Source organism: Coregonus clupeaformis, chromosome 12, assembly GCF_020615455.1.
Source record: "Coregonus clupeaformis isolate EN_2021a chromosome 12, ASM2061545v1, whole genome shotgun sequence".
In the NCBI taxonomy this organism is placed as follows: Eukaryota; Metazoa; Chordata; class Actinopteri; order Salmoniformes; family Salmonidae; genus Coregonus; species Coregonus clupeaformis.
The window spans coordinates 5,430,320-5,456,490 of record NC_059203.1 but is presented as its reverse complement, the minus strand read 5'-3'; the positions used below and the strand labels follow the sequence as shown (position 1 = coordinate 5,456,490).

The window sequence follows — 26,171 nt, the reverse complement described above, 5'->3', positions numbered from 1 at the left end:
CATACTGCTATACAAAACGAATGCATCAGACAGTCCTTTCTTGTCAAAGATTGTTACGGCTACAAAATAGGGTGACCACATTTAAAATACCCAAATGCGGGACAAAGGGATGATTTAGCCGGACATTTGGGACAAGAAAAACCTCCCGGATCATTGAAGCGCCTCCCGCTGCACGGATGGAGATCATTGGAGCGCGCCTATACTCCTTGTCCTCGCGCAAAATGTGGTCGTGCAGAAACGAGATACTAAATGTCTGGCTGTTTTATGAAAATCTGGAAATACTTGGCCAAGGAAACATTTCTGGTTGGTCTCGGGAAATGTAAAACAGTTAGGAAGGGGAGACTTTAAAAACCGAATTGAGTGAAGAAGCAGCAAATATGTTGAATGGGTACTAACGAGCATGGGGAGCCTCGCAAGGTTGACGAAATCACCTTATATATATATTTTCTGTCTAATATGACTATTTATTTACTTTTGTAGCTCTTCATCAGCTCTTCAACTGTCCTCCAACTTCAGCTGGAATTTAGACCGAAAGGATTTCACACGTGATCGATATTACATTGGCCTGTAAGCCTCGCCTTGCGCTGCACAGAATATCAGATCTCAACAATGATTGGAGAAGTGTTTAACATCAACAGTAGCACAACATTATCCTTTATATCTCTTATCAAAAAGGCCAAGGTGACTGCAAACAGAGATCTGCATATGACGAGATTCTCATGTCTCCGCCCTGACTATGGGAGTCGTTGTCCCAAAGGCATAAAGGCAGGCGACAAGTTTAGATCACAAATAAGCCCATAGAAACGCATTGGGCTTATTTTGGACAGATTTTGGCGAGATTGAAACCTCGAGCTTTGCCTCTTCCTTCTACTGCAAAAGATACAGGTTGGAATGTCTGACTGAAATACCAGACAAAACGACATTTTTTTTGTAAATTAGTGGCGTTTGAATTTGTTGATAAAATTCGGGACATAATTATTTGGTTGCGGGACGCGGACAAGGGGCCAAAATGCGGGACTGACCTTAGCTACAATGGACGATAGGAGTAGGACACTAGACTTACTGTGTAGATGCATGGTCAGCAACCTGGTCAGCAACCTGGTCAGCAACCTGGTCAGCAACCTGGTCAGCAACCTGGTCAGGAACCTGGTCAGCAACCTGGTCAGGAACCTGGTCAGCAACCTGGTCAGCAACCTGGTCAGCAACCTGGTCAGGAACCTGGTCAGCAACCTGGTCAGCAACCTGGTCAGGAACATGCCCCGGAACACTGGCTCTCTGCTGCGGCACATCGATGATTATTCTTATTGGGGGGAATTCCGACCCTAGTTAGGCGGGCATAAATAGAACATAATTCCTCTTTTATGCACTTTTCTCTCTACGCATATTCTGACGAATAAAGCACGAGAATAGCATGCTATTCACCCGCTATTCGTTTGGGGTGGGAATCAAATAAATGAAGGCGTGGCGGAGGTGTTTCTACAGATACACCGTATTCTGACCTTGATTTAATTCCCTCATAATTCCATCACATTTAAATGCGAGGAGAAACGATGAATAAGGTTGAGCAACCTGTGGGTTCCAAGTTGGAAAAGCATCTGTTTTATTTTTTTTCTGATAGAAATAACACCATTCCCCATGCACTGTAATTTACAAATTGATATTAATTAATTAATGATAATAATGCAATAGTGGCTCATATTAGGCTAACGTATTACAACTTGTGCAATCATTTGGGACATGTACCCAATTTGAATCATTATGGAACGCAGACCATACAGCCTGGAGCACGGTCCACGACTGGACCATTGGCATCACAGTTCCATGATTAGTGGGGATTATTAGGGAGATTAGGACTACTGGTCAATCCCTATTGGACACTTTTCTCACCTTCCAATATTTCATGGATTGAACAATTAAATATGGCAACTTTCAGGCTGAATTAAACCATGGTATTTTTGATTCACCAATATATTTCGTGCATAAAGGCTCTCCAATCCAGTTTTTATTATTCATAAACACTCCCCCCATAATATACAAGATCAGAGTATTTTTTAATCTACTAATTGCTGCTGAAAAGGAGAAGAAGATACAGGTTGGTCCTCTGTAGCTCAGCTGGTAGAGCATGGCGCTTGTAACGCTGGCGACAATGGGTTCGATCCCCGGGACCACCCATACGTAAAAATGTATGCGCAAATGACTGTAAATCGCTTTGGATAAAAGCGTCTGCTAAATGGCATATTAAATTATATTAAGAATATGCACGGCTTTCTTTCATTGATCCCTAATATTCTGAACCGTTCCCTCAATGTATTCTAGTGAGTCTGTAGAGCTAATTCAAATTAAAGGTACACCAAATTTATTGGGATGGATTACGATAAATGTACTGAAAACCTTATTGAATGAAAACTCCACAAGAAAATATATTGGCTAGCAAGTGGCAGGGTTTTCAGCGGTTTAATATAAATGTATTCAGTGCGAGCAAGAGAACCACATTTAGCAGACGCTCTTATCCAGAGCGACTTATTTTTCTTCCATACTGGCCCCCCGTGGGAAGCGAACCCACAACCCTGGCGTTGCAAGTGCCATGCTCTACCAACTGAGCTAAACCTCGCCTGCAAAGCCAATTACACACCTTCATAAGGTATGTCTTGAATATCAACTACTGAGAAATAGGTAGGAAAGGCATACATTTCCTATGTCTGAATCAGGCCAATTGGGAATATGAGAGAGAAGATACTATTCGGCAAAAACGACACATGTTGTAGAGCGTTCTTCACGCATACCTGCACTATTCCCATTTAAAAGTTTGTTGGTGACACCATTGTTGAAAGTGAATTACAATGGCCTCCGAGCCTAAAGGCCAGCATTTAGTTGAGATGTAATTTAACCAGAATGGTTATTTGTTTCTTAATTAAATACGTGTGATTAGATCATTATGTTTGCAATATTTGTAACATGACAGTACCATTTGCATTTTGAGTGGCAGCACTAATTATTATAATATTGTATTTGCCTTTAGGCCTACAGTAGCAGTTATGAGTCTTCACATTGAAGAACCGAGAAGCTGCCTATGTTGTGTGGCGTTAGCCTGCTTGTGTCAAATTACCAAAAAGTCATATTATTGAGCATTCCTATTTCGTTTTGGTCGTTACATTTCGTTTTCGTTCAACTCAACCCAGAGCTCCATATCATGCAGAATTGTGCGTAATGTTAGGCCTACCTACCAATAACTTGTAGCACTGATAAAATGTTACAAGTAAACGATTTTACATCACAGCGCTGGAACAGAATAAAGCCGAGAGATACGAAACCATAAGTGTAGGTGAATGGAAATGCTTTGGGGGTAAAATGACCTCCCAGCTGCCAACAACATCAACATTCTCATGTGATTGCAGGAAATATAAAATTTGGTCTAATTTCCTTTCTATAAAAAAAATAAAAGAACGATTAAGTGTAAGTGGAAAAATATTTAATTACATCCAACAATGTCCTTATAATAAAAACATAGCTTCATAAATCATGTAAATATGCAAAACAAAGGCAGAACAGATCAGAAGAAGTGTGTGTAAAGTGGGTCCTTTGAATGGAGGCAATGAAAAAGTGGACCTACTGCTCGATGTGTGCGTCTCTGTCCCTTCCTCCCCTCCACTACCGCTCCATAACGGTTAGTTCGGCGTGACGCGGTGGAAGCATAGGTATTGAGAACACATTGATTACGAAAGAAGACGTGACAATATCATACGAAAAGTAACCTCGTCCCAAGGAGGAAGTGTCTGAAGAACGATACTAGTAATAAAAAATAGAGTTCCGCCTCTTCTACGGGAGGCCAACATCAGTCTCTCTGTATGTAAGTGCCAAAACATTCGAAGTCAAGGGCAAAGGTACTTCGATCCAACGGTCGACCACCATTACGCATCCCGGAGACTGTATGAACGTCTGGTGAACGTCTTCAGAGAGTTGTTAGTTAGTCGGAGCACCAACATTATTATTCCTCTTGGTTAGTGTCTGAATGTGACGAGGTGGAACCGTCGGACTGACGGTCGACGTCTCCAGACCTCTCCTGCTCCGAAAGCTGCTCGCTCGAGGGGATGGAATTCTTCTTCGGGCGGCCTTTTGGTTTGGTTGGAGATTCCAATCCTCCTCCTTGTAGGACCTGTAAAGTTGGAACAATTCAAGTTTTAAAACTACTAAATAGTCTACAATTAAACTGTTTAGGCCTACCATAAAACCAAGTTAATGGACAAGTAAACTAATATAATTATTTATCAAAACCACTCGCCTCCTTGTCAATATTGTTCAGAATAAGAAATAAGAACGTACTATTTTCTTCCATTTCATTCGTCTGTTCTGGTACCAGGTCTTGACTTGTAGTTGACTCAGATCCAGAGACTCAGCCAGATCTATTCTGCACGGGGACAAAGCGGAGATTAGAGATATTTCCTTTCATTTCAATCCAATATCACATCACATCTTGCATTAAAAAGCAGTTGAGTCCATATCTAGCATGTTAAGAGATATATTGCATTCGTGTCAATATCTTGCATTCGTGTCATCAGTCTTATGGGGATATATGACTGATTGTAGGCCTATGTTATTGTGTTGTGTTGTATGTCTGACTAATTTGCGAGTCACTGTTACGCACAGCAAGTATTGCCCCCTGGGGATAAATCAGGTTAATTGAACGGTTCAATTGATTTAAATACCTGTCTGGTGTTGAAAGGTACTTCTGTTTCTCAAATCTTTTCTCCAGGCCCATGAGCTGTAACTCAGTGAAGACCGTCCTGCTCCGGCGGCCCTTCTTGGTCTTGCTGTTGCAGTCTCCGCCGTGTTCCAGCTTGCTCCTGAGGTGGAGGTCCAACGGGAGGTGGTGGGAGGCTGAGCCGCCGTGGAGCCCCGGAGCCCCGGATAGGAGAGCGGAGCCTAACGGTGATCCCAGTGAGCAGGAGAGTGGCGACATGGGGAACTTAAGGATACCCGATTGGTCTGCCTTCAAAACTGTAAGTCAAACAATTTCACGTATAAATTGGATTGTCCCCCATTGAACTCCTACACGAAAATAGTAAACTTAACAACGCCTATAGGCTACACACTTGGCTATTATCTTAATTGGTTCTACGTGACGATGACAGATTTTTCTAGTAAAATGTACATTTACATTTAAGTCATTTAGCAGACGCTCTTATCCAGAGCGACTTACAAATTGGTGCAAAATATAGGTTAAAATAAATACAGTAACATTTTATTCTATAATTATAAGAACTATTCTTATTTTATTTGTTATTATGATAGTATTTAAGTAGTGGTATAATAGTAGTAGTAGTACATATATTATCGTTATTTGTATTAGGTATATTACACTAAACCTAGGCCTACTACAAATAATAATAATTTAATTGTAAAATGTAATTGTAATTATTTTATTGTTATCATGCTTATAATAATAGTTTTTATAGTGTAATTAATAATAATTAAATGATACATTCAGTCAATGTCAGAAAATTTAGAAATGTAATAACTTGGTTGAAATATTGATAAGCAAACCTATTATGCATTTACTTCATGAAATGTTTGAATATGTCTGTTTTCTCCCCCACCAACACAATTTCCCTGAGCCAAATTCGTATGGCCCATGACTGCTGACATGCAAAACATAGTGGTATTCGATAAACAAGGCCTAGTTTTACAAATCGTATGGCCAATCAATGTAAACAGCTTTAACAAAAGGATAATACTATGGTAATTGGACATAGACATCAGCCCAATACTCTGTAGACACACGGTAGGTCAAGAACAGAAACAGGCCCGCATCGTCCTTTCTAAAGTTTGGTGACCCAGTGTGACCATTAGCTCGATGAGTGGAAATATTCACAAATGAGTCAAACTTGTCTATACATTTCGATAGACTACAGTTTATATGACAAAATATAGAAACCTTGTTAAAAGTCCAATGGAATTGTAATCTGGTTTTTCCAAAAAAAAGTATGGTGAATATTGAGTTACTTTGTCGATTGCATATTTTGGGAAGCATCAAAGCAACACTTGGTAGGCCTGCCCTATAGCCTAGTATTCTACACACATTCACACAAAAATAACCTAGATTGTGCACTTTGTATAAGAAATTATACCAGGGAAACGAATGTAAATCATATGCAAAGATACATCAAATCAATGTTTTACGCGCGCCATTAAGGACAATTAGGCTACTGACAGAACGAGTAGTTTGAGTTGAAAAGCAAAAGCAGTCGTCAAGAGAAGACTAACAAAGACTAATAGCAAATACAATATAATCATTGGAGTAATTTTGAATATAAAGTTGAGTGGGCTACATCTCCCTCTAAACCAAAAGCATCGCAGCTTACCCAGGTGGTTGTGGTATGGCCGCGCGGAGAGCAGAGCTTGTACTCCGAACTTGAGCAGCTCCCCTGCTGGGGTAGACACCTTATGGTCCGGGTGGTCGGTGAGAATCTCTTCGATCATAAAGCTTCGGTAGCGGTGTGAGTGGGAGCGGTGGTCGGGGTGAGCCTCCGGGGGATAATAGTGAGCCCCCAAGTCCAAGGGACGCTGCATGGTTCAGTTCAGTCCGCGGGAGAGACGGAGTGCAATAAAAGCTTTACTGTTTCTTCCTCCTTGGGCTTAGTCTCTCTCTACCGTAGAGACAGGCATTCACATTAACAATACGTCCTTCCTTACTCTAGAAGGCTGGGAGAGAAGAAGTCACTCTGATGAAGGAAGTTAATAACATCCTGAAGTTGACACTGAAATAAAAAACAGTCCTGTGTTAGTTGCTGAATCCGATGCGTCCTCTTCTTGTAATCGCCGTAAATGCTAACTTCTCCAACCTTTTCTTTGCTGCTGAATCCCAATTTTGCTTTAGAATTCAGTATTGAACCAAACGTCCTAAACGTTTCATCAACACGTTTAATTTTCTAGTAGCCTAATGCAGCGTACCGCTGTTTACACCAGTAGGCTAGCATCACCGTGCTTATTGCTTGAGGAACGATATGCAGTTGAAGGCTTATAAGAGTCCGTCCTCTACGCCCCTCCTCTCTTTGGACCAGCCAGTCTCTCAAACCCAGAGGAAGGAAACATCTATTAACATGAATTTGCATGCTAAAAGAATTCTTTAAACAAATTATGAAATTTGGTTAGGCCAAATTAGCCTACCTCCCTACTCTGAGGAAGAAAGAGAGAGAGAGAGAGAGATGGAGGGATTTATTGAAGAACGAGAGAGAGAGATGGAGGGATTTATTGAAGAACGAGAGAGAGAGATGGAGGGATTTATTGTGCACAATGTTGAAGGAAAGGAATGCTCGTATGAAATGGTCCATTTGAAGGGCCCATGGCGTATATACGTCTTTGAAATGCATTTACAATGAATGTTACAAATGTTTGTTGTAGAAAGTAAACATTTTGATTAAATATATTTAGGAATATATTTAAAGACATGCAATTCAATCACGCACCCAAATACATCAATCAATCAGGTAATGCAAAATTGTGTAGAAATATGCACTGATGGCCAGAGGAGCATCAATCTCTTTGTTTGCTTCAATAAGATGACTCCCTACCACTCTTTCACTCTACCCCCCCCTCACTCATACATACATACACACATACATACATACATACATACATACATACATACATACATACATACATACATACATACATATATATACTGTATATACAGTGAGCTCCAAAAGTATTGGGGCAGTGACCCATTTGTTGTTGTTTAGGCTCTGTACTCCATCACTTTGGATTTTAAATGATACAAGGAGTATGAGGTTAAAGTGCAGACTGTCAGCTTTAATTCGAGGGTAATTATCCATATCGGGTGAACCGTTTAGAAATTACAGCACTTTTAGTATTGGGACACGTTCACTTATATATGTATTAACTTATTCAAACCTTTAGTATTTGGTGCCATATTCCTAGCACGCAATGATTACATCAAGTTCTACACATTTATTTGATGCATTTGCAGTTTGTTTTGGTTGTGTTTCAGATTATTTTGTGCCCAATAGAAATTCATGATAAATAATGTATTGTGTCATTTTGGAGTCACTTTTACTGTAAATAAGAATCTAATATGTTTCTAAACACTTCTACATTAATGTGGATGCTACCATGATTACGGATAATCCTGAATGAATCGTGAATAATTATGAGTGAGAAAGTTACTGAGGCATAAATATCATACCACCAATTCAAATACAGGGAGGGTTAGCATGTCTTGGGGGTATGATATTTGTGCATCTGTAACTTTCTCACTCGTCATTATTCATTATTCAAGATTCATTCAGGATTATCTTTAATTATTGTAGCATCCACTAAAAGTAATCGAAAATGTCATGTAAGTCATCCCCAAAAGTTATTATTTATCATAACAGGGCAATAAACAAAACAATTAAACAATAACTAGTAATGCTGCATACTCCCAGAAAGGTTAAAATCTCACTTTTCTGGTAAAAATAGTTATACATTGCTGAGGTGTAGTCATTTTTGAGGACACAAGCTCAAGTACGCGGTACAAATATGATACAAATATAAAATATTTTATATGATGTATTTCATATTCAACAAAACTGTATGAATAAGGCTTGAAATGACTGATATGCTTTCTACATATGGCACAATCAAATTATAAAACGACTAAATTTAAGACTTCCCTGTCCTTGTAACTGTAAAATACGTATTTGAAAATGTGATCTAAACGTCTGCCTCCATCGTTGTGAACATCACACAGAGCTCTAGCCTGGCTTCCTGAACTCGTTAGGAACTCGCCTTTCATCTCATATTAATGTTGTGAGATGAGAAACAGATTATTATTTTTTTTTTTTATTCTATGAATTATTTTAGATTAATGGCTATACACCGATCTATGAATGTGCTGCTGTGATGAAACCACTATTTTCTGCTGAGCTACGATGTAACGATTGCAGTTGCAGGCATGTGCTTTGTCAGTGGTTGTAATGTACAGTGCATTCGGAAGGTATTCAGACCCCTTGACATTTTCCACATTTTGTTACTTTACAATTGTTTTTTCCCTCATCAATCTACACACAATACCCCATATTGACAAAGCACATACAGGTTTTTAGAAAATTTTGCACCATTTTTTTATTTTTATAAACTGAAATATCACATTTACATAAGTATTCATACTCTTTACTCAGTACTTTGTTGAAACACCTTTGGCAGCGATTACAGCCTCAAGTCTTCTTGGGTATGACGCTACAAGCTTGGCACACCTGTATTTGGGGAGTTTCTCCCATTCTTCTCTGCAGATCCTCTCAAGCTCTGTCAGGTTGGATGGGGAGCGTAGCTGCGAAGCTAGTTTCAGGTCTCTCCAGAGATGTTAGATCAGGTTCAAGTCTTGGCTCTGGCTGGGCCACTCAAGGACATTCAGAGACTTGTCCTGAAGCCACTCCTGCGTTGTCTTGGCTTAAGGTCGTTGTCCTTTGTCAATACACCCAGTCACTACAAAGATACAGGCGTCTTTCCTAACTCAGTTGGGAAGGAGGCTAATGGTGACTTTAAAACAGTTACAGAGTTGAATGGCTCTTATAGGAGAAAACTGAGGATGGATCAACTACATTGTAGTTACTCCACAATCCTAACTTAATTGACAGAGTGAAAAGAAGGAAGCCTGTACAGAATAAAAGTATTCCAAAACATGCATCCTGTTTGCAACAAGTAAAAAAAATGTGGCAAAGCAATTCACTTTTTGTCCTGAATAGAAAGTGTTATGTTTGGGGGAAATCCAATACAACAGATTACTGAGTACCACTCACCATATTTTCAAGCATAGTGGTGGCTGCATCATGTTATGTGTATGCTTGTAATCGTTAATGACTGGGGAGTTTTCCAGGATAAAAAATAAATGGGATGGAGCTAAGCACAGGCAAAATCCTAGAGGAAAACGTGGTTCAGTCTGCTTTACACCAGACACTGGGAGATTAATTCACCTTTCAGCAGGACAATAACCTAAAACACAAGACCAAATCTACACTGGAGTTGCTTACCAAGAAGACAGTGAATGTTCCCGAGTGGCCGAGTTACAGTTTTGACTTAAATCTACTTGAAAATCTATGGCAAGACCTGAAAATGGTTCTCTAGCAATGATCAACAACCAACTTGAGCTTGAAGAATTTTGAAAATAATAATGGGCAAATGTTGCACAATCCAGGTGTTGAAAGCTCTTAGAGACTTACCCAGAAAGACTCACAGCTGTAATCACTACCCAAGGTGATTCTACAAAGTATTGATTCAGGGGTGTGTATACTTATGTAGATTAGATATTTCTATATTTCAATTTCAACTTGTAAACATTTCTAAAAAACACTGTTTCACGTAGTCATTATGGGGTATTATGAATAGTAGATAGGTGAGATTTTTTTATTTATTGAATCCATTTTGAATTCAGACGGTAACAACAAAATCAAGGGGTATTGAAGTCAAGGGGTATGAACATCTCAACAAGGGCCTCGTTATTGTTATGTTATTGTATTACTATGTCCTTACTTTTTAACTCTGCATTGTTGGGAAAGGACTAGTAAGTAAACATTTCAATGCATTGCAAGTCTACACCTGTTGTATCCGGTGCATGCGGCAAATACATTTGATTTGATTTGATATGAATTAGGTCTGCTAGATTACAACACGTCGCTGTTTGCCTGTTCCGTTTTGGTGTTGGTTTTATTTTCCAAATGATTTTATTTGTGTGTTGTATTATGTCCTGATATTATCGAATGTAAAATGTATTGTCCACTGATATTGAAATGATTGAAAAGTATTTATTGTAAAGGCAATTATTATTGTTAGTTTAATTGACGAGATACCCTACTATTTACTAGTTTGTTGTAAAGTTCTGTTCTATTCTACTTGTTTATTATTTTTTAAATTATATTCCTGTTTGAGGTGCATTTTGGATTATTCCAGGGAGAAGTTCAATGGGCCAGGTGTTATGTTTGGGGGAAATCCAATACAACACATTACGAGTACCACTCTCCATGTTTTCAAGTGAACGAGTCAATTGCAAAAACATTGTCAGGAAGAGTAAATTCGAGCCGTCTAGTTTGAAATCAGTGCGACCGCAGCGCCGAAATCCAGTCATCCTGGAACGCATCCTACTACTGGAGCGGGGCGTGGTCACATGATACTGGAACAGCCAATGAGCACAGCACTTTTCATTTGACAACATGTCATGTTGCTATCTAGTTAGCTAGCCTGCAGGATAAATTAATTCATAATGGAAATAAATAAATAGATACAGGTTATTAACAGTGATTAAGAAGACATGGTGTTGCAACGTGAACGATGATTCTGCGTTTAGCTGAGTCGCTTCAGTCAAAAGTCATCGAAGGCAGCACAATCAAAAGAGAAGACTAAGGTATTTGCAGTTCCTTGTTAGCCGCTAGCTAGCTAGTTAAATGCTAAAACATTAGCTGTTAGCGATTGAGGATGTAGCTAGCTAGCTAACGTTAGCTATGATCAATCAAACTAATATTAGCTAGCTAGCAGATCCCAGTTGGTTACTCGTTTGCTTTGTCTTGTCCAGCTAGCTAGCTACTAGCATGAAGCCTGTCTTGTCCAGCTAGCTAGCTACTAGCATGAAGCCTGTCTTGTCCAGCTAGCTAGCTACTAGCATGAAGCCTGTCTTGTCCAGCTAGCTAGCTACTAGCATGAAGCCTGTCTTGTCCAGCTAGCTAGCTACTAGCATGAAGCCTGTCTTGTCCAGCTAGCTAGTTACTAGCATGAAGCCTATCCTCCCCAGAACAAAGGCAATCATGCCAAACACTGTATGAACAGAGTATGTAAGTAAATGGCTAGCTGTTTTCTGTCTTTTGAATGTCAGTTGATCTGGTTGATCTTCTCATTGCTTTAAATCCTATGAACCAGACCAGTAGGCTGCCTGTGACTATTTCATCTGCATAATAGCTAGCTAGACAATTATGAGCAGATTCTACCTACTTCAAAGCATTGCATTGAAACTATACCATGGATTTAATGTATTGCCATATAGACTGGCGTTGTCACTGCCACTCACTTCACCTGGTTGCTAGGGGCTATTAGCTCAAAGGCTGTTGATGCTCAATGCAGTCAAGGGATCCACCAGTGGGCTATTTTATTTTACAAGCCCAGGTTTGACAGTCATACCAGACCTACTTAGCTGGTACAATGATTGCATTCAGGGTTCTACGCTGACATTTTTTTTTTTACAAGGAGCACGTGTGCGCCTAAGTTGAAAAATGTAGGAGCACAAAGAAATGTAGGAGTACAATGAAAAATCATGTAACAAGCCATTTTCTTTTTTAGTAATGGTGCAAGCATGACGGTCATGAATCTGCGCTCAGTGTGTTCTCCACTCAGGGGGCTGCCGTACAGTCAAGTAATCATTGAATTACCATCTGGGTGATGTTTTTCTAGGCACACTGGTGCTCCTAAATTAAAATTCCCGGTCTTACAGCAAAATATTTAGGCGCATAAGCGAGTAAAATGGTGGCACTGTAGAGCCCTGGTATTGAATCTCACCAATCGTTTAGAGACCCAACAGACGTATGAGAGAAGAACGGTGTTAGTGGGAGAGACCGAGCTCAAACAGGGCATGCTTATTTATTAACGAGCCCAGTGGGTGATGACTAGTACCACTCACTTCACAACATACTACGCTCTGAGCCCATGGGCCTCTCACTGGCTGGATTCTCTCCGTCTCTCTAGCGCTCTAATATAAATAATAATATAATAATAATCTAGCGCTCTCTCTCTCTCTCTCTCTCTCTCTCTCTCTCTCTCTCTGCGTGTCTCTGTCTCTCTCTCTCTCTGTGTCTCTGTCTCTCTCTCTCTCTGTGTCTCTGTCTCTCTCTCTCTCTCTCTCTCTCTCTCTCTCTCTCTGTGTCTCTGTCTCTGTCTCTCTCTCTGTCTCTCTCTCTGTGTCTCTGTCTCTCTCTCTCTCTCTCTCTCTCTCTGTGTCTCTGTCTCTCTCTCTCTCTCTGTCTCTGTCTGTCTGTCTGTCTGTCTCTCTCTCTCTCTCTCTCTGTCTGTGTCTCTGTCTGTCTCTGTCTCTGTCTCTCTCTGTCTCGTTGTGGGATGCCACATCCAGTGTAATTGTACCTCACCTCTCAGTCTTAACATTATGTAATATGTGAACTGAAGGACAGTGTTTTTCTCTCTCTGTGCCGAGTGGGAGGGAGGAGACTGTGTATAGGCCTGTAGAGAACAGGGTGGTGATTGTACCAGCGTCAGATTCCAACATGACATCCAGCCTGACGTCAGCAGCTGAGTGAATTGTTGTCTCAAATGGCACCCTATTCCTGATATAGTGCACTACTATTGACCAAGACTCATGGCTCTGGTCAAAAGTAGTGCACTACACGGGGTTCCATTTGGTATGCATCCTATGGATCTGTCAAAGTGGCCTAGTTGGCTGATTTGAGCTGCTGTCTCACTATGTCTCTGCTGGGTCAGTCAGTCAGTCAGTGTACATTACAATGAATGTAAATTAGGGCAGAAAACGCTAGTCTACACCCACACACTGGTCTAAGTTTCCAACATGAATTAACCAGATGCTATCAGATGAATGTTGAAACAATACTAACGGAACCTAATCAACCCTTTGGCCTGTACCAGTTTGATGTTTGGACTAAAACAAGAGTTTCTATTGATCCATCAGGTGAATACGACCCTGAGTTGGTCCGCCAGGTGAATGCGACCCTGAGTTGGTCCGCCAGGTGAATGCGACTCTGAGTTGGTCCGCCAGGTGAATACGACCCTGAGTTGGTCCGTCAGGTGAATACGACCCTGAGTTGGTCTGCCAGGTGAATACGACCCTGAGTTGGTCCGCCAGGTGAATACGACCCTGAGTTGGTCCGTCAGGTGAATACGACCCTGAGTTGGTTCGTCAGGTGAATACGACCCTGAGTTGGTCCGTCAGGTGAATACGACCCTGAGTTGGTCCATCAGGTGAAGGTTGTCTTGATGTAGTCTGGGTCTAACTAGTTCTTGATGTAGTCTGGGTCTAACTAGTTCTTGATGTATTCTGGGTCTAACTAGTTCTTGATGTAGTCTGGGTCTAACTAGTTCTTGATGTAGTCTGGGTCTAACTAGTTCTTGATGTAGTCTGGGTCTAACTAGTTCTTGATGTAGTCTGGGTCTAACTAGTTCTTGATGTAGTCTGGGTCTAACTAGTTCTTGATGTAGTCTGGGTCTAACTAGTTCTTGATGTAGTCTGGGTCTAACTAGTTCTTGATGTATTCTGGGTCTAACTAGTTCTTGGTGTATTCTGGGTCTAACTAGTTCTTGATGTAGTCTGGGTCTAACTAGTTATTGATGTATTCTGGGTCTAACTAGTTCTTGGTGTATTCTGGGTCTAACTAGTTATTGATGTATTCTGGGTCTAACTAGTTCTTGATGTAGTCTGGGTCTAACTAGTTCTTGATGTAGTCTGGGTCTAACTAGTTCTTGATGTAGTCTGGGTCTAACTAGGCTGCGTCCCAAATAGCATCCTGTTCCCTATTTTAAAGTAGTGCACTAAATAAGGATGCCATTTGGGACAAAGTCAGAGGAACGGGTACCGTGTTTTGACCAACAATGGTCAGCACTGCAAGTGATGAGGCCTATTAGTACTATGTCAGTGTAATGTTGCGTGTGTTAGGGTTGGGCAGTATCCAGATGTTCATATCGTCACACCATTTCTGTACCATACCGGGGTAAACACACTTCAGGTAATGACTCACACAACTGTTTAGGCAACAGAGATCTTGATCCTGAAGGGGATTGAATGTTTCTGCTGTATGCCCATACCTCGTTTCTGACTTTGGCCAGTAAGCTACATCCAGCGGCAACAGTGTCTTCAGCCGTCCCATGTGCCCCCCCCCCTACGGCGCTTTTGGGGCGCAAACAGCTGTAACTTATGGCCAACACTCTGTCCTGGTATCTGTCTGAACAGGAGGTCATTCTCCAGGATGTAGGTGATTCGGCCTGGTCTTGCGTTTCCCTTCTTGACCTCTTCTATGTGAACTTGCATCTCCTTGTCAGAGGCTTGAACATCTGCAATCTCTGACCGGTCATCTGGAAGGTTGCAGGGCTGAATAGTCTCACTCCTTATACAGGCAGCAGCTATCAGGTAAGGTGGTGAGAGAGAGCGGGACAAGGCATCAGGTACAGTGTTGAGCCTTCCCTTCCTGTACAACACATTGAAGTCAAAGTCTTGCAGCCAGATCGACCCATCTGGGGTGCCATTTTCTGTAACAAACCTGCGTAAACCACACAACCTTGTCAAAAATAAAGATTAGGAAACGTGTTAAGTGCAATGGTGTATTGATAGGAAAAATCATATGGGGCTCAGCATAAACAACCAAATAATAATTAAATAATCAACAACAAATTAAGTCCTGTCAGAGCCAACATCACGGGCTCAAGTTATCCTGCCTTTCGCCCGTCCTTGAAGGGTTCTACGAATCCCGTGAAGCGTGGGAGTGGGCGGATTTCCTCGTCCTTCTCGCCAGCCGTGATTTTGGGAAGCTCCGTGGTAAGAAACGTGACCGTTCCTGGTGCAAAAACAATGTCCTGTGCCGGAGCTCGAGTAAATGACATTACTAAGCTGCTCCCGAATGTACTACGCCAGGACATGTAAGTCGATTCTATCGTAGTCCATGTGGGTTTTAATGACATAATGAAGGGCAGCTCTGAACAGTTGAAACTGGATTTTAAAGAGCTGATTGACTCTGCTAGACACGAACAAAATACCCATCATATCTGGCCCTGTGTCCTCTCTGAATCGTGGCATTGAACGCTTTAGCAGGATTCTTTCTCTTCACAACTGGCAACGTGATTATTGCAGCTCAATGGGTGTAACTTTTGTTGACAATTTCGATATCTTTTCAAACAAAACACGTTTTATAAGGAGGATGGGATCCACCCAAATCATTTGGGTTCCTGGATCCTTTCACAGCATTATAAGGCTGCGTTGAGACAATGACTTATCAATGACACAAGCCCAGCTCAGCTATTCCCTACCATTGTGACGCAGAGTTATCATAATGCTTCAGCAAATGTACTTTACACCAGGGGCGTCGGTAGACACAATATAAGTAGCCTAATTTATGTCCCTCTAACTGCCCTGAATGCCTCTGCTGATCCTACAGCTATTGTATGCAGTAATAATGTGTCTATGAACTTGATTTATACTGTTAGCACTGAGGCGGTGTGCCTGAGGAGGCAGTCCACTGTGTGCAGCTCACCCTGCACTAACGTAAATAATATGAGCATAACTACTTCTGCTAAGCTTCCCAGTAAAGCAATCAAAACAAGTAAGCATCCCAGAGGAAAAGTGCTCGAAATAGCCCACGTTAACATTTGTAGCTTAAGAAACAAGGTTCATGAAATCAATACTTTGCTAGTAACAGATGACATTCATATTCTGACTATCTCTGAAACTCACTAAGATAATACCTTTTGATGATACAGTGGTAGCAATACAAGGTTTTAACATTTGAGAAAATATAGTAATGCCAATGGTGGAGGTGTTGCTGTTTATATTCAGAACCACATTCCTGTAAAGATTAGAGAGGATCTCATGTTAAATACTGTTGAAGTAATCTGACTACAGGTTCATCTGCCTCACCTAAAGCCCATTCTGATGGGAAGCTGCTATAGACCACCAAGTGCTAACAGTAAGTATCTGGATAACATGTGTGAAATGCTTGATAATGGATGTGCAATCAACAGAGAGGTATATTTTCTGGGTGATTTAAATATTGACTGGCTTTCATCAGGCTGCCCACTCAAGAGAAAGCTTCAAACTGTAACCAGTGGCTGCAACCTGGTTCAGGTTATCAGTCAACCTACCAGGTTAGTTACAAACAGCACAGGAATGAAATCATCAACATGTATTGATCACATCTTTACTAATGCTGCAGAAATTGGTTTGAAAGCAGTATCCAAATCCATTGGATGTAGTGATCTCAATATTGTAGCTATATCTAGGAAAACCAAAGTTCCAAAGGCTGGGCCTAATATAGTGTATAAGAGGTCATACAATAAGTTCTGTAGTGATTCCTATGTTGTTGATGTAAAGGATATTTGTTGGTCTGTGGTGTGTAATGAGGAGCAAACAGACACTGCACTTGACACATTTATGAAATTGCTTATTCCGGTTACTAATAAGCATGCACCCATTAAGAAAATGACTGTAAAAACTGTTAAATCCCCATGGATTGATGAGGAATTGAGAAATTGTATGGTTGAGAGGGATGAGGCAAAAGGAATGGCAAATAGGTCTGGCTGCACAACCGATTGGCAAACGTATTGCAAATTGAGAAATCATGTGACTAAACTGAATAAAAAGAAGAAGAAACTACACTATGAAACAAAGATAAATGACATAAAGAATGATAGTAAAAAGCTTTGGAGCAGCTTAAATGACATTTTGGGAAAAAAAGCAAACTCAGCTCCATCATTCATTGAATCAGATGGCTCATTCATCACAAAACCAACTGATATTGCCAACTACTTTAATTATTTTTTTCATTGGCAAGATTAGCAAACTTATGCATGACATGCCAGCAACAAACGCTGACACTACACATCCAAGTGTATCTGACCAAATGATGAAAGACAAGCGTTGTAATTTTGAATTCCGTAAAGTGAGTGTGGAAGAGGTAAAAAAATGATTGTTGTCTATCAACAATGACAAGCCACCAGGGTCTGACAACTTGGATGGAATATTACTGAGGATAATAGTGGATGATATTGCCACTCCTATTTGCCATATCTTCAATTTAAGCCTACTAGAAAGTGTGTGCCCTCAGGCCTGGAGGGAAGCAAAAGTCTTTCCGCTACCTAAGAATAGTAAAGCCCCCTTTACTGGCTCAAATAGCCGACCAATCAGCCTGTTACCAACCATTAGTAAACTTTTGGAAAAATTGTGTTTGACCAGATATAATGCTATTTTACAGTAAACAAATTGACAACAAACTTTCAGCACTCTTATAGGGAAGGACATTCAACAAGCACAGCACTTACACAAATGACTGATTGTCTGAGAGAAATTGATGATAAAAAGATTGTGGGGGCTGTTTTGTTAGACTTCAGTGCGGCTTTTGACATTATCGATCATAGTCTGTGCTGCAAAAACATGTGTTATGGCTTTACACCCCCTGCTATATTGTGGATAAACAGTTACCTGTCTAACAGAACACAGAGGGTGTTCTTTAATGGAAGCCTCTCAAACATAATACAGGTAGAATCAGGAATTCCCCAGGGCAGCTGTCTAGGCCCCTTACTTTTTTCAATCTTTACTAAAGACATGCCACTGGCTTTGAGCAAAGCCAGAGTGTCTATGTACAGTGGGGAAAAAACGTATTTAGTCAGCCACCAATTGTGCAAGTTCTCCCACTTAAAAAGATGAGAGAGGCCTGTAATTTTCATCATAGGTACACCTCAACTATGACAGACAAATTGAGAAAATTTTTCTCCAGAAAATCACATTGTAGGATTTTTAATGAATTTATTTGCAAATTATGGTGGAAAATAAGTATTTGGTCACCTACAAACAAGCAAGATTTCTGGCTCTCACAGACCTGTAACTTCTTCTTTAAGAGGCTCCTCTGTCCTCCACTCGTTACCTGTATTAATGGCACCTGTTTGAACTTGTTATCAGTATAAAAGACACCTGTCCACAACCTCAAACAGTCACACTCCAAACTCCACTATGGCCAAGACCAAAGAGCTGTCAAAGGACACCAGAAACAACATTGTAGACCTGCACCAGGCTGGGAAGACTGAATCTGCAATAGGTAAGCAGCTTGGTTTGAAGAAATCAACTGTGGGAGCAATTATTAGGAAATGGAAGACATACAAGACCACTGATAATCTCCCTCGATCTGGGGCTCCATGCAAGATCTCACCCCGTGGGGTCAAAATGATCACAAGAACGGTGAGCAAAAATCCCAGAACCACACAGGGGGACCTAGTGAATGGCCTGCAGAGAGCTGGGACCAAAGTAACAAAGCCTACCATCAGTAACACACTACGCCGCCAGGGACTCAAATCCTGCAGTGCCAGACGTGTCTCCCTGCTTAAGCCAGTACATGTCCAGGCCCGTCTGAAGTTTGCTAGAGTGCATTTGGATGATCCAGAAGAGGATTGGGAGAATGTTATATGGTCAGATGAAACCAAAAATAGAACTTTTTGGTAAAAACTCAACTCGTTGTGTTTGGAGGACAAAGAATGCTGAGTTGCATCCAAAGAACACCATACCTACTGTGAAGCATGGGGGTGGAAACATCATGATTTGGGGCTGTTTTTTCTGCAAAGGGACCAGGACGACTGATCCGTGTAAAGGAAAGAATGAATGGGGCCATGTATCGTGAGATTTTGAGTGAAAACCTCCTTCCATCAGCAAGGGCATTGAAGATGAAACGTGGCTGGGTCTTTCAGCATGACAGACACACCGCCCGGGCAACGAAGCAGTGGCTTCGTAAGAAGCATTTCAAGGTCCTGGAGTGGCTCTAGCCAGTCTCCAGATCTCAACCCCATAGAAAATCTTTGGAGGGGAGTTGAAAGTCTGTGTTGCCCAGCGACAGCCCCAAAACATCACTGCTCTAGAGGAGATCTGCATGGAGGAATGGGCCAAAATACCAGCAACAGTGTGTGAAAACCTTGTGAAGACTTACAGAAAACGTTTGACCTGTGTCATTGCCAACAAAGGGTATATAACAAAGTATTGAGAAACTTTTGTTATTGACCAAATACTTATTTTCCACCATAATTTGCAAATAAATTCATTAAAAATCCTACAATGTGCCTTCATGATTTTAATTCGGTGCGACTGGTGTAAAGTCACCATTTTGGATCAAATCACATGATGATACTCGTGACAGGATGTGACATCATTAAGATGCCTGTGAGATACCCTTTGGTTAATAAGAAAGATTAGCAAGTCTCTTGTAAATGTTTGATAATTTCTCCTCCCTGTAAGGTTTTACCCCAAAAATCGCATTGTTCGGTACAACTGCTAAAAACCAATACAAATGTTTAATTATCTGAAAAGCTTGTATTTTATTTTGATACACAAGATACATACTTAAGGTTAAAGTCGTGTTCACATGGGTGCACAACCAGTTCCCTGTAACACCATGTTTGCGTGATAAAAGTCATTCGGTATAACCAAAATTATAATTCACAGTCACCAGAAATTCCAGTTGCACCAAATGACTAAACAGTTGGACTGAATGATAGCAATCTGTTTGTCTTTGTATTAACTTATCTATTCATTTATTTAATTTTATTGTAGTCACAAATACATAATTATCTACTTTTAAGTAAAAATACGTTTTTGTTGAATAAGGGTGTTTTATGTATGTTTTGTACAGTTTTATAGTCGTGCACATCAAGCAGCTAATACTGAAAATATGTGTAAGTAAATAACTACTATCCTATTAATCTAGATATACATCTTAAGTGTGTGTAAATTGTTGCTACAATGAAGTTGCATTTGCTGAGATGAAGGACACATCAGAGACATCAAATAGGAAACAGTGGAAGAGGGAGACAACTTTTTGTTGAATGTGTCTCAACCTGGATCCTTAAGGACCTGAAAGAGGTCTTCTAGCAAAACACCAGTTAAACGGACTCCCTTAGACATGATGATAGAGCAGTATGGGCTCACCTGGAGCCTGTCCTAAGAGATGTCAAGAACAAGAATCCACAAATCATGACACTCCACATGATGAGCGATGGTCAGTCACCCAATACAGAAACAAGAAGAACATGTACCTACTCAGCACTGTGCCATATATCTACAGATTCAAACAAATCACCTGGAACTTTTCTGAAAAGGCCCACGGGAAGGGGACACCAGATGGCGTGTGCGGACAAACACGTTCAACGTGGGGAGGATGTGCAGACTCCCAAGGAGAACTACTTGAGAAGAGTGGATCGAGCATCAAGTTCTTTTGGATTGCAGATGCCACAAAGTACGACAAAGCCGTGCCCAACAACCTCGCTGGAGTCAAAGGAACCATGAAATTGCACCAGGTCACCTCCACAGTGGCAGCGGAAATAAAACACTGAAGTATCTTGCTTCTGCAGCAGACCAAGCATCTGCAACACCTGTTTAAGTCCTGTGGAAGTGAACTTCATTGAACACCACCATCAGGAGAACACCATCACTGAGGTACAGCAAGATGAAGCTGCAGCTGTGACCAAGTCAACACTTGCTGAAAGTCTAGACCGATCTGACTAAACTCAACAAAAAGAAGAAGAAACTGTATTATGAAGCCAAGATCAATGATATAAAGAATGATGGAAAAAAACTAGTATTTAAATGAAATTATGGGCAGAAAGACAAATTCAACTCCATCTTTTATCGAATCAGATGGCTTATTCATCACAAAACCATTTGATGTTGCTAATTATTTTAATGATTACTTCATTGGCAAAGTGGGCAAACTTAGGCAGGAAATACCAACAACGAACAGTGAGCCATCATATTCATGCATTTAAAAACAAATAATGAAAGAAAAGCTTTGCAAGTTAGAATTTTGTAAAGTTAGTGTGGGAGAGGTGGACAAATTATTGTTATCGATCAATAATGACAAACCTCCTTGCATTGACAACTTAGATGGAAAGCTACTGAGGATGGTAGCTGACTCTATAGCCACTCCTATCTGTCATATCTTTAATCTGAGCCTAGAAGAAAGTCTTTGTCCTCAGGCCTGGAGGGAAGCCAAAGAATGGTAAAGAGGCCTTTACTGGCTCTAACAGCAGACCTAAAAGCTTGCCGCCAGCTCTTAGCAAACTGTTGGAAAAAATTGTGTTTGACGAAATACATTGCTATTTCTCTATAAACAAATGAACAACAGACTTTCAGCATGCTTATAGGGAAGGGCACTCAACATGTACTGCACTGACACAAATGACTGATGCTTGGTTGAAAGAAATTGAAAATAAGAAGATTGTGGGATCTGAACTGTTAGATTTCAGTGCAGCCTTTGATATTATTGACCATAACCTGTTGTTAAAAAAACAAATGTGTTATGGCTTTTCAACCTCTGCCATATCGTGGATTCAGAGCGATCTATCTAATAGAACTCAAAGGGTTTTCTTTAATGGAAGCTTCTCTAATGTCAAACATGTAAAGTGTGGTGTACCGCAGGGCAGCTCTCTAGGCCCTCTACTCTTTTCTATTTTTACCAATGACCTGTCACTGGCATTAAACAAAGCATGTGTGCCCATGTATGCTGATGATTCAACCATATACGGGTCAACAACCACAGCTAATGAAGTCACTGAAACCCTTAACAAAGAGTTGCAGTCTGTTTTGGAATGGGTGGCCAGTAATGAACTGGTCCTGAACATCTCTAAAACTAAGAGCATTGTATTTGGTACAAATCATTCCCTAAGTTCTAGACCTCAGCTGAATCTGGTAATGAATGGTGTGGCTGTTGAACAAGTTGAGGAGACTAAATTACTTGGCGTTACCTTAGATTGTAAACTATCGTGGTCGAAACATATAGATTAAATGGTTGTAAAGATGGGGAGAGGTCTGTCCGTAATAAAGAGATGCTCTGCTTTTTTGACACCACACTCCAAAAAGCAAGTTCTGCATGCTCTAGTTTTGTCTTATCTTGATTATTGTCCAGTCGTGTGGTCCAGTGCTGCAAGGAAAGACCTAGTTAAGCTGCAGCTGGCCAAAAACAGAGCGGCACGTCTTGCTCTTCATTGTAATCAGAGGGCTGATATAAATAATATGCATGCCAGTCTCTCTTGGCTAAGAGTTGAGGAAAGACTGACAGCATCACTTTTATAAGAAACAATGTGTTGAAAATTCCAAATAGTTTATAGGTACACCTCAACTATGACAGACAAATTGAGAAAATTTTTCTCCAGAAAATCACATTGTAGGATTTTTAATGAATTTATTTGCAAATTATGGTGGAAAATAAGTATTTGGTCACCTACAAACAAGCAAGATTTCTGGCTCTCACAGACCTGTAACTTCTTCTTTAAGAGGCTCCTCTGTCCTCCACTCGTTACCTGTATTAATGGCACCTGTTTGAACTTGTTATCAGTATAAAAGACACCTGTCCACAACCTCAAACAGTCACACTCCAAACTCCACTATGGCCAAGACCAAAGAGCTGTCAAAGGACACCAGAAACAACATTGTAGACCTGCACCAGGCTGGGAAGACTGAATCTGCAATAGGTAAGCAGCTTGGTTTGAAGAAATCAACTGTGGGAGCAATTATTAGGAAATGGAAGACATACAAGACCACTGATAATCTCCCTCGATCTGGGGCTCCATGCAAGATCTCACCCCGTGGGGTCAAAATGATCACAAGAACGGTGAGCAAAAATCCCAGAACCACACAGGGGGACCTAGTGAATGGCCTGCAGAGAGCTGGGACCAAAGTAACAAAGCCTACCATCAGTAACACACTACGCCGCCAGGGACTCAAATCCTGCAGTGCCAGACGTGTCTCCCTGCTTAAGCCAGTACATGTCCAGGCCCGTCTGAAGTTTGCTAGAGTGCATTTGGATGATCCAGAAGAGGATTGGGAGAATGTTATATGGTCAGATGAAACCAAAAATAGAACTTTTTGGTAAAAACTCAACTCGTTGTGTTTGGAGGACAAAGAATGCTGAGTTGCATCCAAAGAACACCATACCTACTGTGAAGCATGGGGGTGGAAACATCATGATTTGGGGCTGTTTTTCTGCAAAGGGACCAGGACGACTGATCCGTGTAAAGGAAAGAATGAATGGGGCCATGTATCGTGAGATTTTGAGTGAAAACCTCCTTCCATCAGCAAGGGCATTGAAGATGAAACGTGGCTGGGTCTTTCAGCATGACAGACACACCGCCCGGGCAACGAAGCAGTGGCTTCGTAAGAAGCATTTCAAGGTCCTGGAGTGGCCTAGCCAGTCTCCAGATCTCAACCCCATAGAAAATCTTTGGAGGGAGTTGAAAGTCTGTGTTGCCCAGCGACAGCCCCAAAACATCACTGCTCTAGAGGAGATCTGCATGGAGGAATGGGCCAAAATACCAGCAACAGTGTGTGAAAACCTTGTGAAGACTTACAGAAAACGTTTGACCTGTGTCATTGCCAACAAAGGGTATATAACAAAGTATTGAGAAACTTTTGTTATTGACCAAATACTTATTTTCCACCATAATTTGCAAATAAATTCATTAAAATCCTACAATGTGCCTTCATGATTTTAATTCGATGCGACTGGTGTAAAGTCACCATTTTGGATCAAATCACATGATGATACTCGTGACAGGATGTGACATCATTAAGATGCCTGTGAGATACCCTTTGGTTAATAAGAAAGATTAGCAAGTCTCTTGTAAATGTTTGATAATTTCTCCTCCCTGTAAGGTTTTACCCCAAAATCGCATTGTTCGGTACAACTGCTAAAAACCAATACAAATGTTTAATTATCTGAAAAGCTTGTATTTTATTTTGATACACAAGATACATACTTAAGGTTAAAGTCGTGTTCACATGGGTGCACAACCAGTTCCCTGTAACACCATGTTTGCGTGATAAAAGTCATTCGGTATAACCAAAATTATAATTCACAGTCACCAGAAATTCCAGTTGCACCAAATGACTAAACAGTTGGACTGAATGATAGCAATCTGTTTGTCTTTGTATTAACTTATCTATTCATTTATTTAATTTTATTGTAGTCACAAATACATAATTATCTACTTTTAAGTAAAAATACGTTTTTGTTGAATAAGGGTGTTTTATGTATGTTTTGTACAGTTTTATAGTCGTGCACATCAAGCAGCTAATACTGAAAATATGTGTAAGTAAATAACTACTATCCTATTAATCTAGATATACATCTTAAGTGTGTGTAAATTGTTGCTACAATGAAGTTGCATTTGCTGAGATGAAGGACACATCAGAGACATCAAATAGGAAACAGTGGAAGAGGGAGACAACTTTTTGTTGAATGTGTCTCAACCTGGATCCTTAAGGACCTGAAAGAGGTCTTCTAGCAAAACACCAGTTAAACGGACTCCCTTAGACATGATGATAGAGCAGTATGGGCTCACCTGGAGCCTGTCCTAAGAGATGTCAAGAACAAGAATCCACAAATCATGACACTCCACATGATGAGCGATGGTCAGTCACCCAATACAGAAACAAGAAGAACATGTACCTACTCAGCACTGTGCCATATATCTACAGATTCAAACAAATCACCTGGAACTTTTCTGAAAAGGCCCACGGGAAGGGGACACCAGATGGCGTGTGCGGACAAACACGTTCAACGTGGGGAGGATGTGCAGACTCCCAAGGAGAACTACTTGAGAAGAGTGGATCGAGCATCAAGTTCTTTTGGATTGCAGATGCCACAAAGTACGACAAAGCCGTGCCCAACAACCTCGCTGGAGTCAAAGGAACCATGAAATTGCACCAGGTCACCTCCACAGTGGCAGCGGAAATAAAACACTGAAGTATCTTGCTTCTGCAGCAGACCAAGCATCTGCAACACCTGTTTAAGTCCTGTGGAAGTGAACTTCATTGAACACCACCATCAGGAGAACACCATCACTGAGGTACAGCAAGATGAAGCTGCAGCTGTGACCAAGTCAACACTTGCTGAAAGTCTAGACCGATCTGACTAAACTCAACAAAAAGAAGAAGAAACTGTATTATGAAGCCAAGATCAATGATATAAAGAATGATGGAAAAAAACTAGTATTTAAATGAAATTATGGGCAGAAAGACAAATTCAACTCCATCTTTTATCGAATCAGATGGCTTATTCATCACAAAACCATTTGATGTTGCTAATTATTTTAATGATTACTTCATTGGCAAAGTGGGCAAACTTAGGCAGGAAATACCAACAACGAACAGTGAGCCATCATATTCATGCATTTAAAAACAAATAATGAAAGAAAAGCTTTGCAAGTTAGAATTTTGTAAAGTTAGTGTGGGAGAGGTGGACAAATTATTGTTATCGATCAATAATGACAAACCTCCTTGCATTGACAACTTAGATGGAAAGCTACTGAGGATGGTAGCTGACTCTATAGCCACTCCTATCTGTCATATCTTTAATCTGAGCCTAGAAGAAAGTCTTTGTCCTCAGGCCTGGAGGGAAGCCAAAGAATGGTAAAGAGGCCTTTACTGGCTC

The 26,171-nt window shown here is 40.7% G+C and overlaps 2 protein-coding genes across 3 annotated transcripts in view; one reads left to right on the top strand and one right to left on the bottom strand.

Annotated features, from left to right (window-relative positions):
• Window positions 1–3,454: 3,454 nt before the first annotated feature.
• barx1 (BARX homeobox 1) lies at window positions 3,455–6,975 on the bottom strand. The gene is made up of 4 exons (XM_041892869.2): window positions 6,360–6,975; window positions 4,704–4,995; window positions 4,321–4,405; window positions 3,455–4,153 (listed from the first exon to the last, which is right to left on the bottom strand). Exons 1-4 carry the CDS (start codon window positions 6,565–6,567, stop codon window positions 3,986–3,988), a joined length of 753 nt encoding a protein of 250 aa, XP_041748803.1. The 5' UTR covers window positions 6,568–6,975; the 3' UTR covers window positions 3,455–3,985.
• Window positions 6,976–11,203: 4,228 nt separating this feature from the next.
• Window positions 11,204–26,171, top strand: part of ptpdc1a (protein tyrosine phosphatase domain containing 1a) — a 147,787-nt gene continuing 132,819 nt past the window's right edge. For both annotated transcript variants that reach the window (XM_041891236.1, XM_041891235.1), the window contains exon 1: window positions 11,204–11,392. The gene's annotated coding sequence lies outside the window, so the exon portion shown is untranslated. The remainder of the gene's footprint in view (window positions 11,393–26,171) is intronic.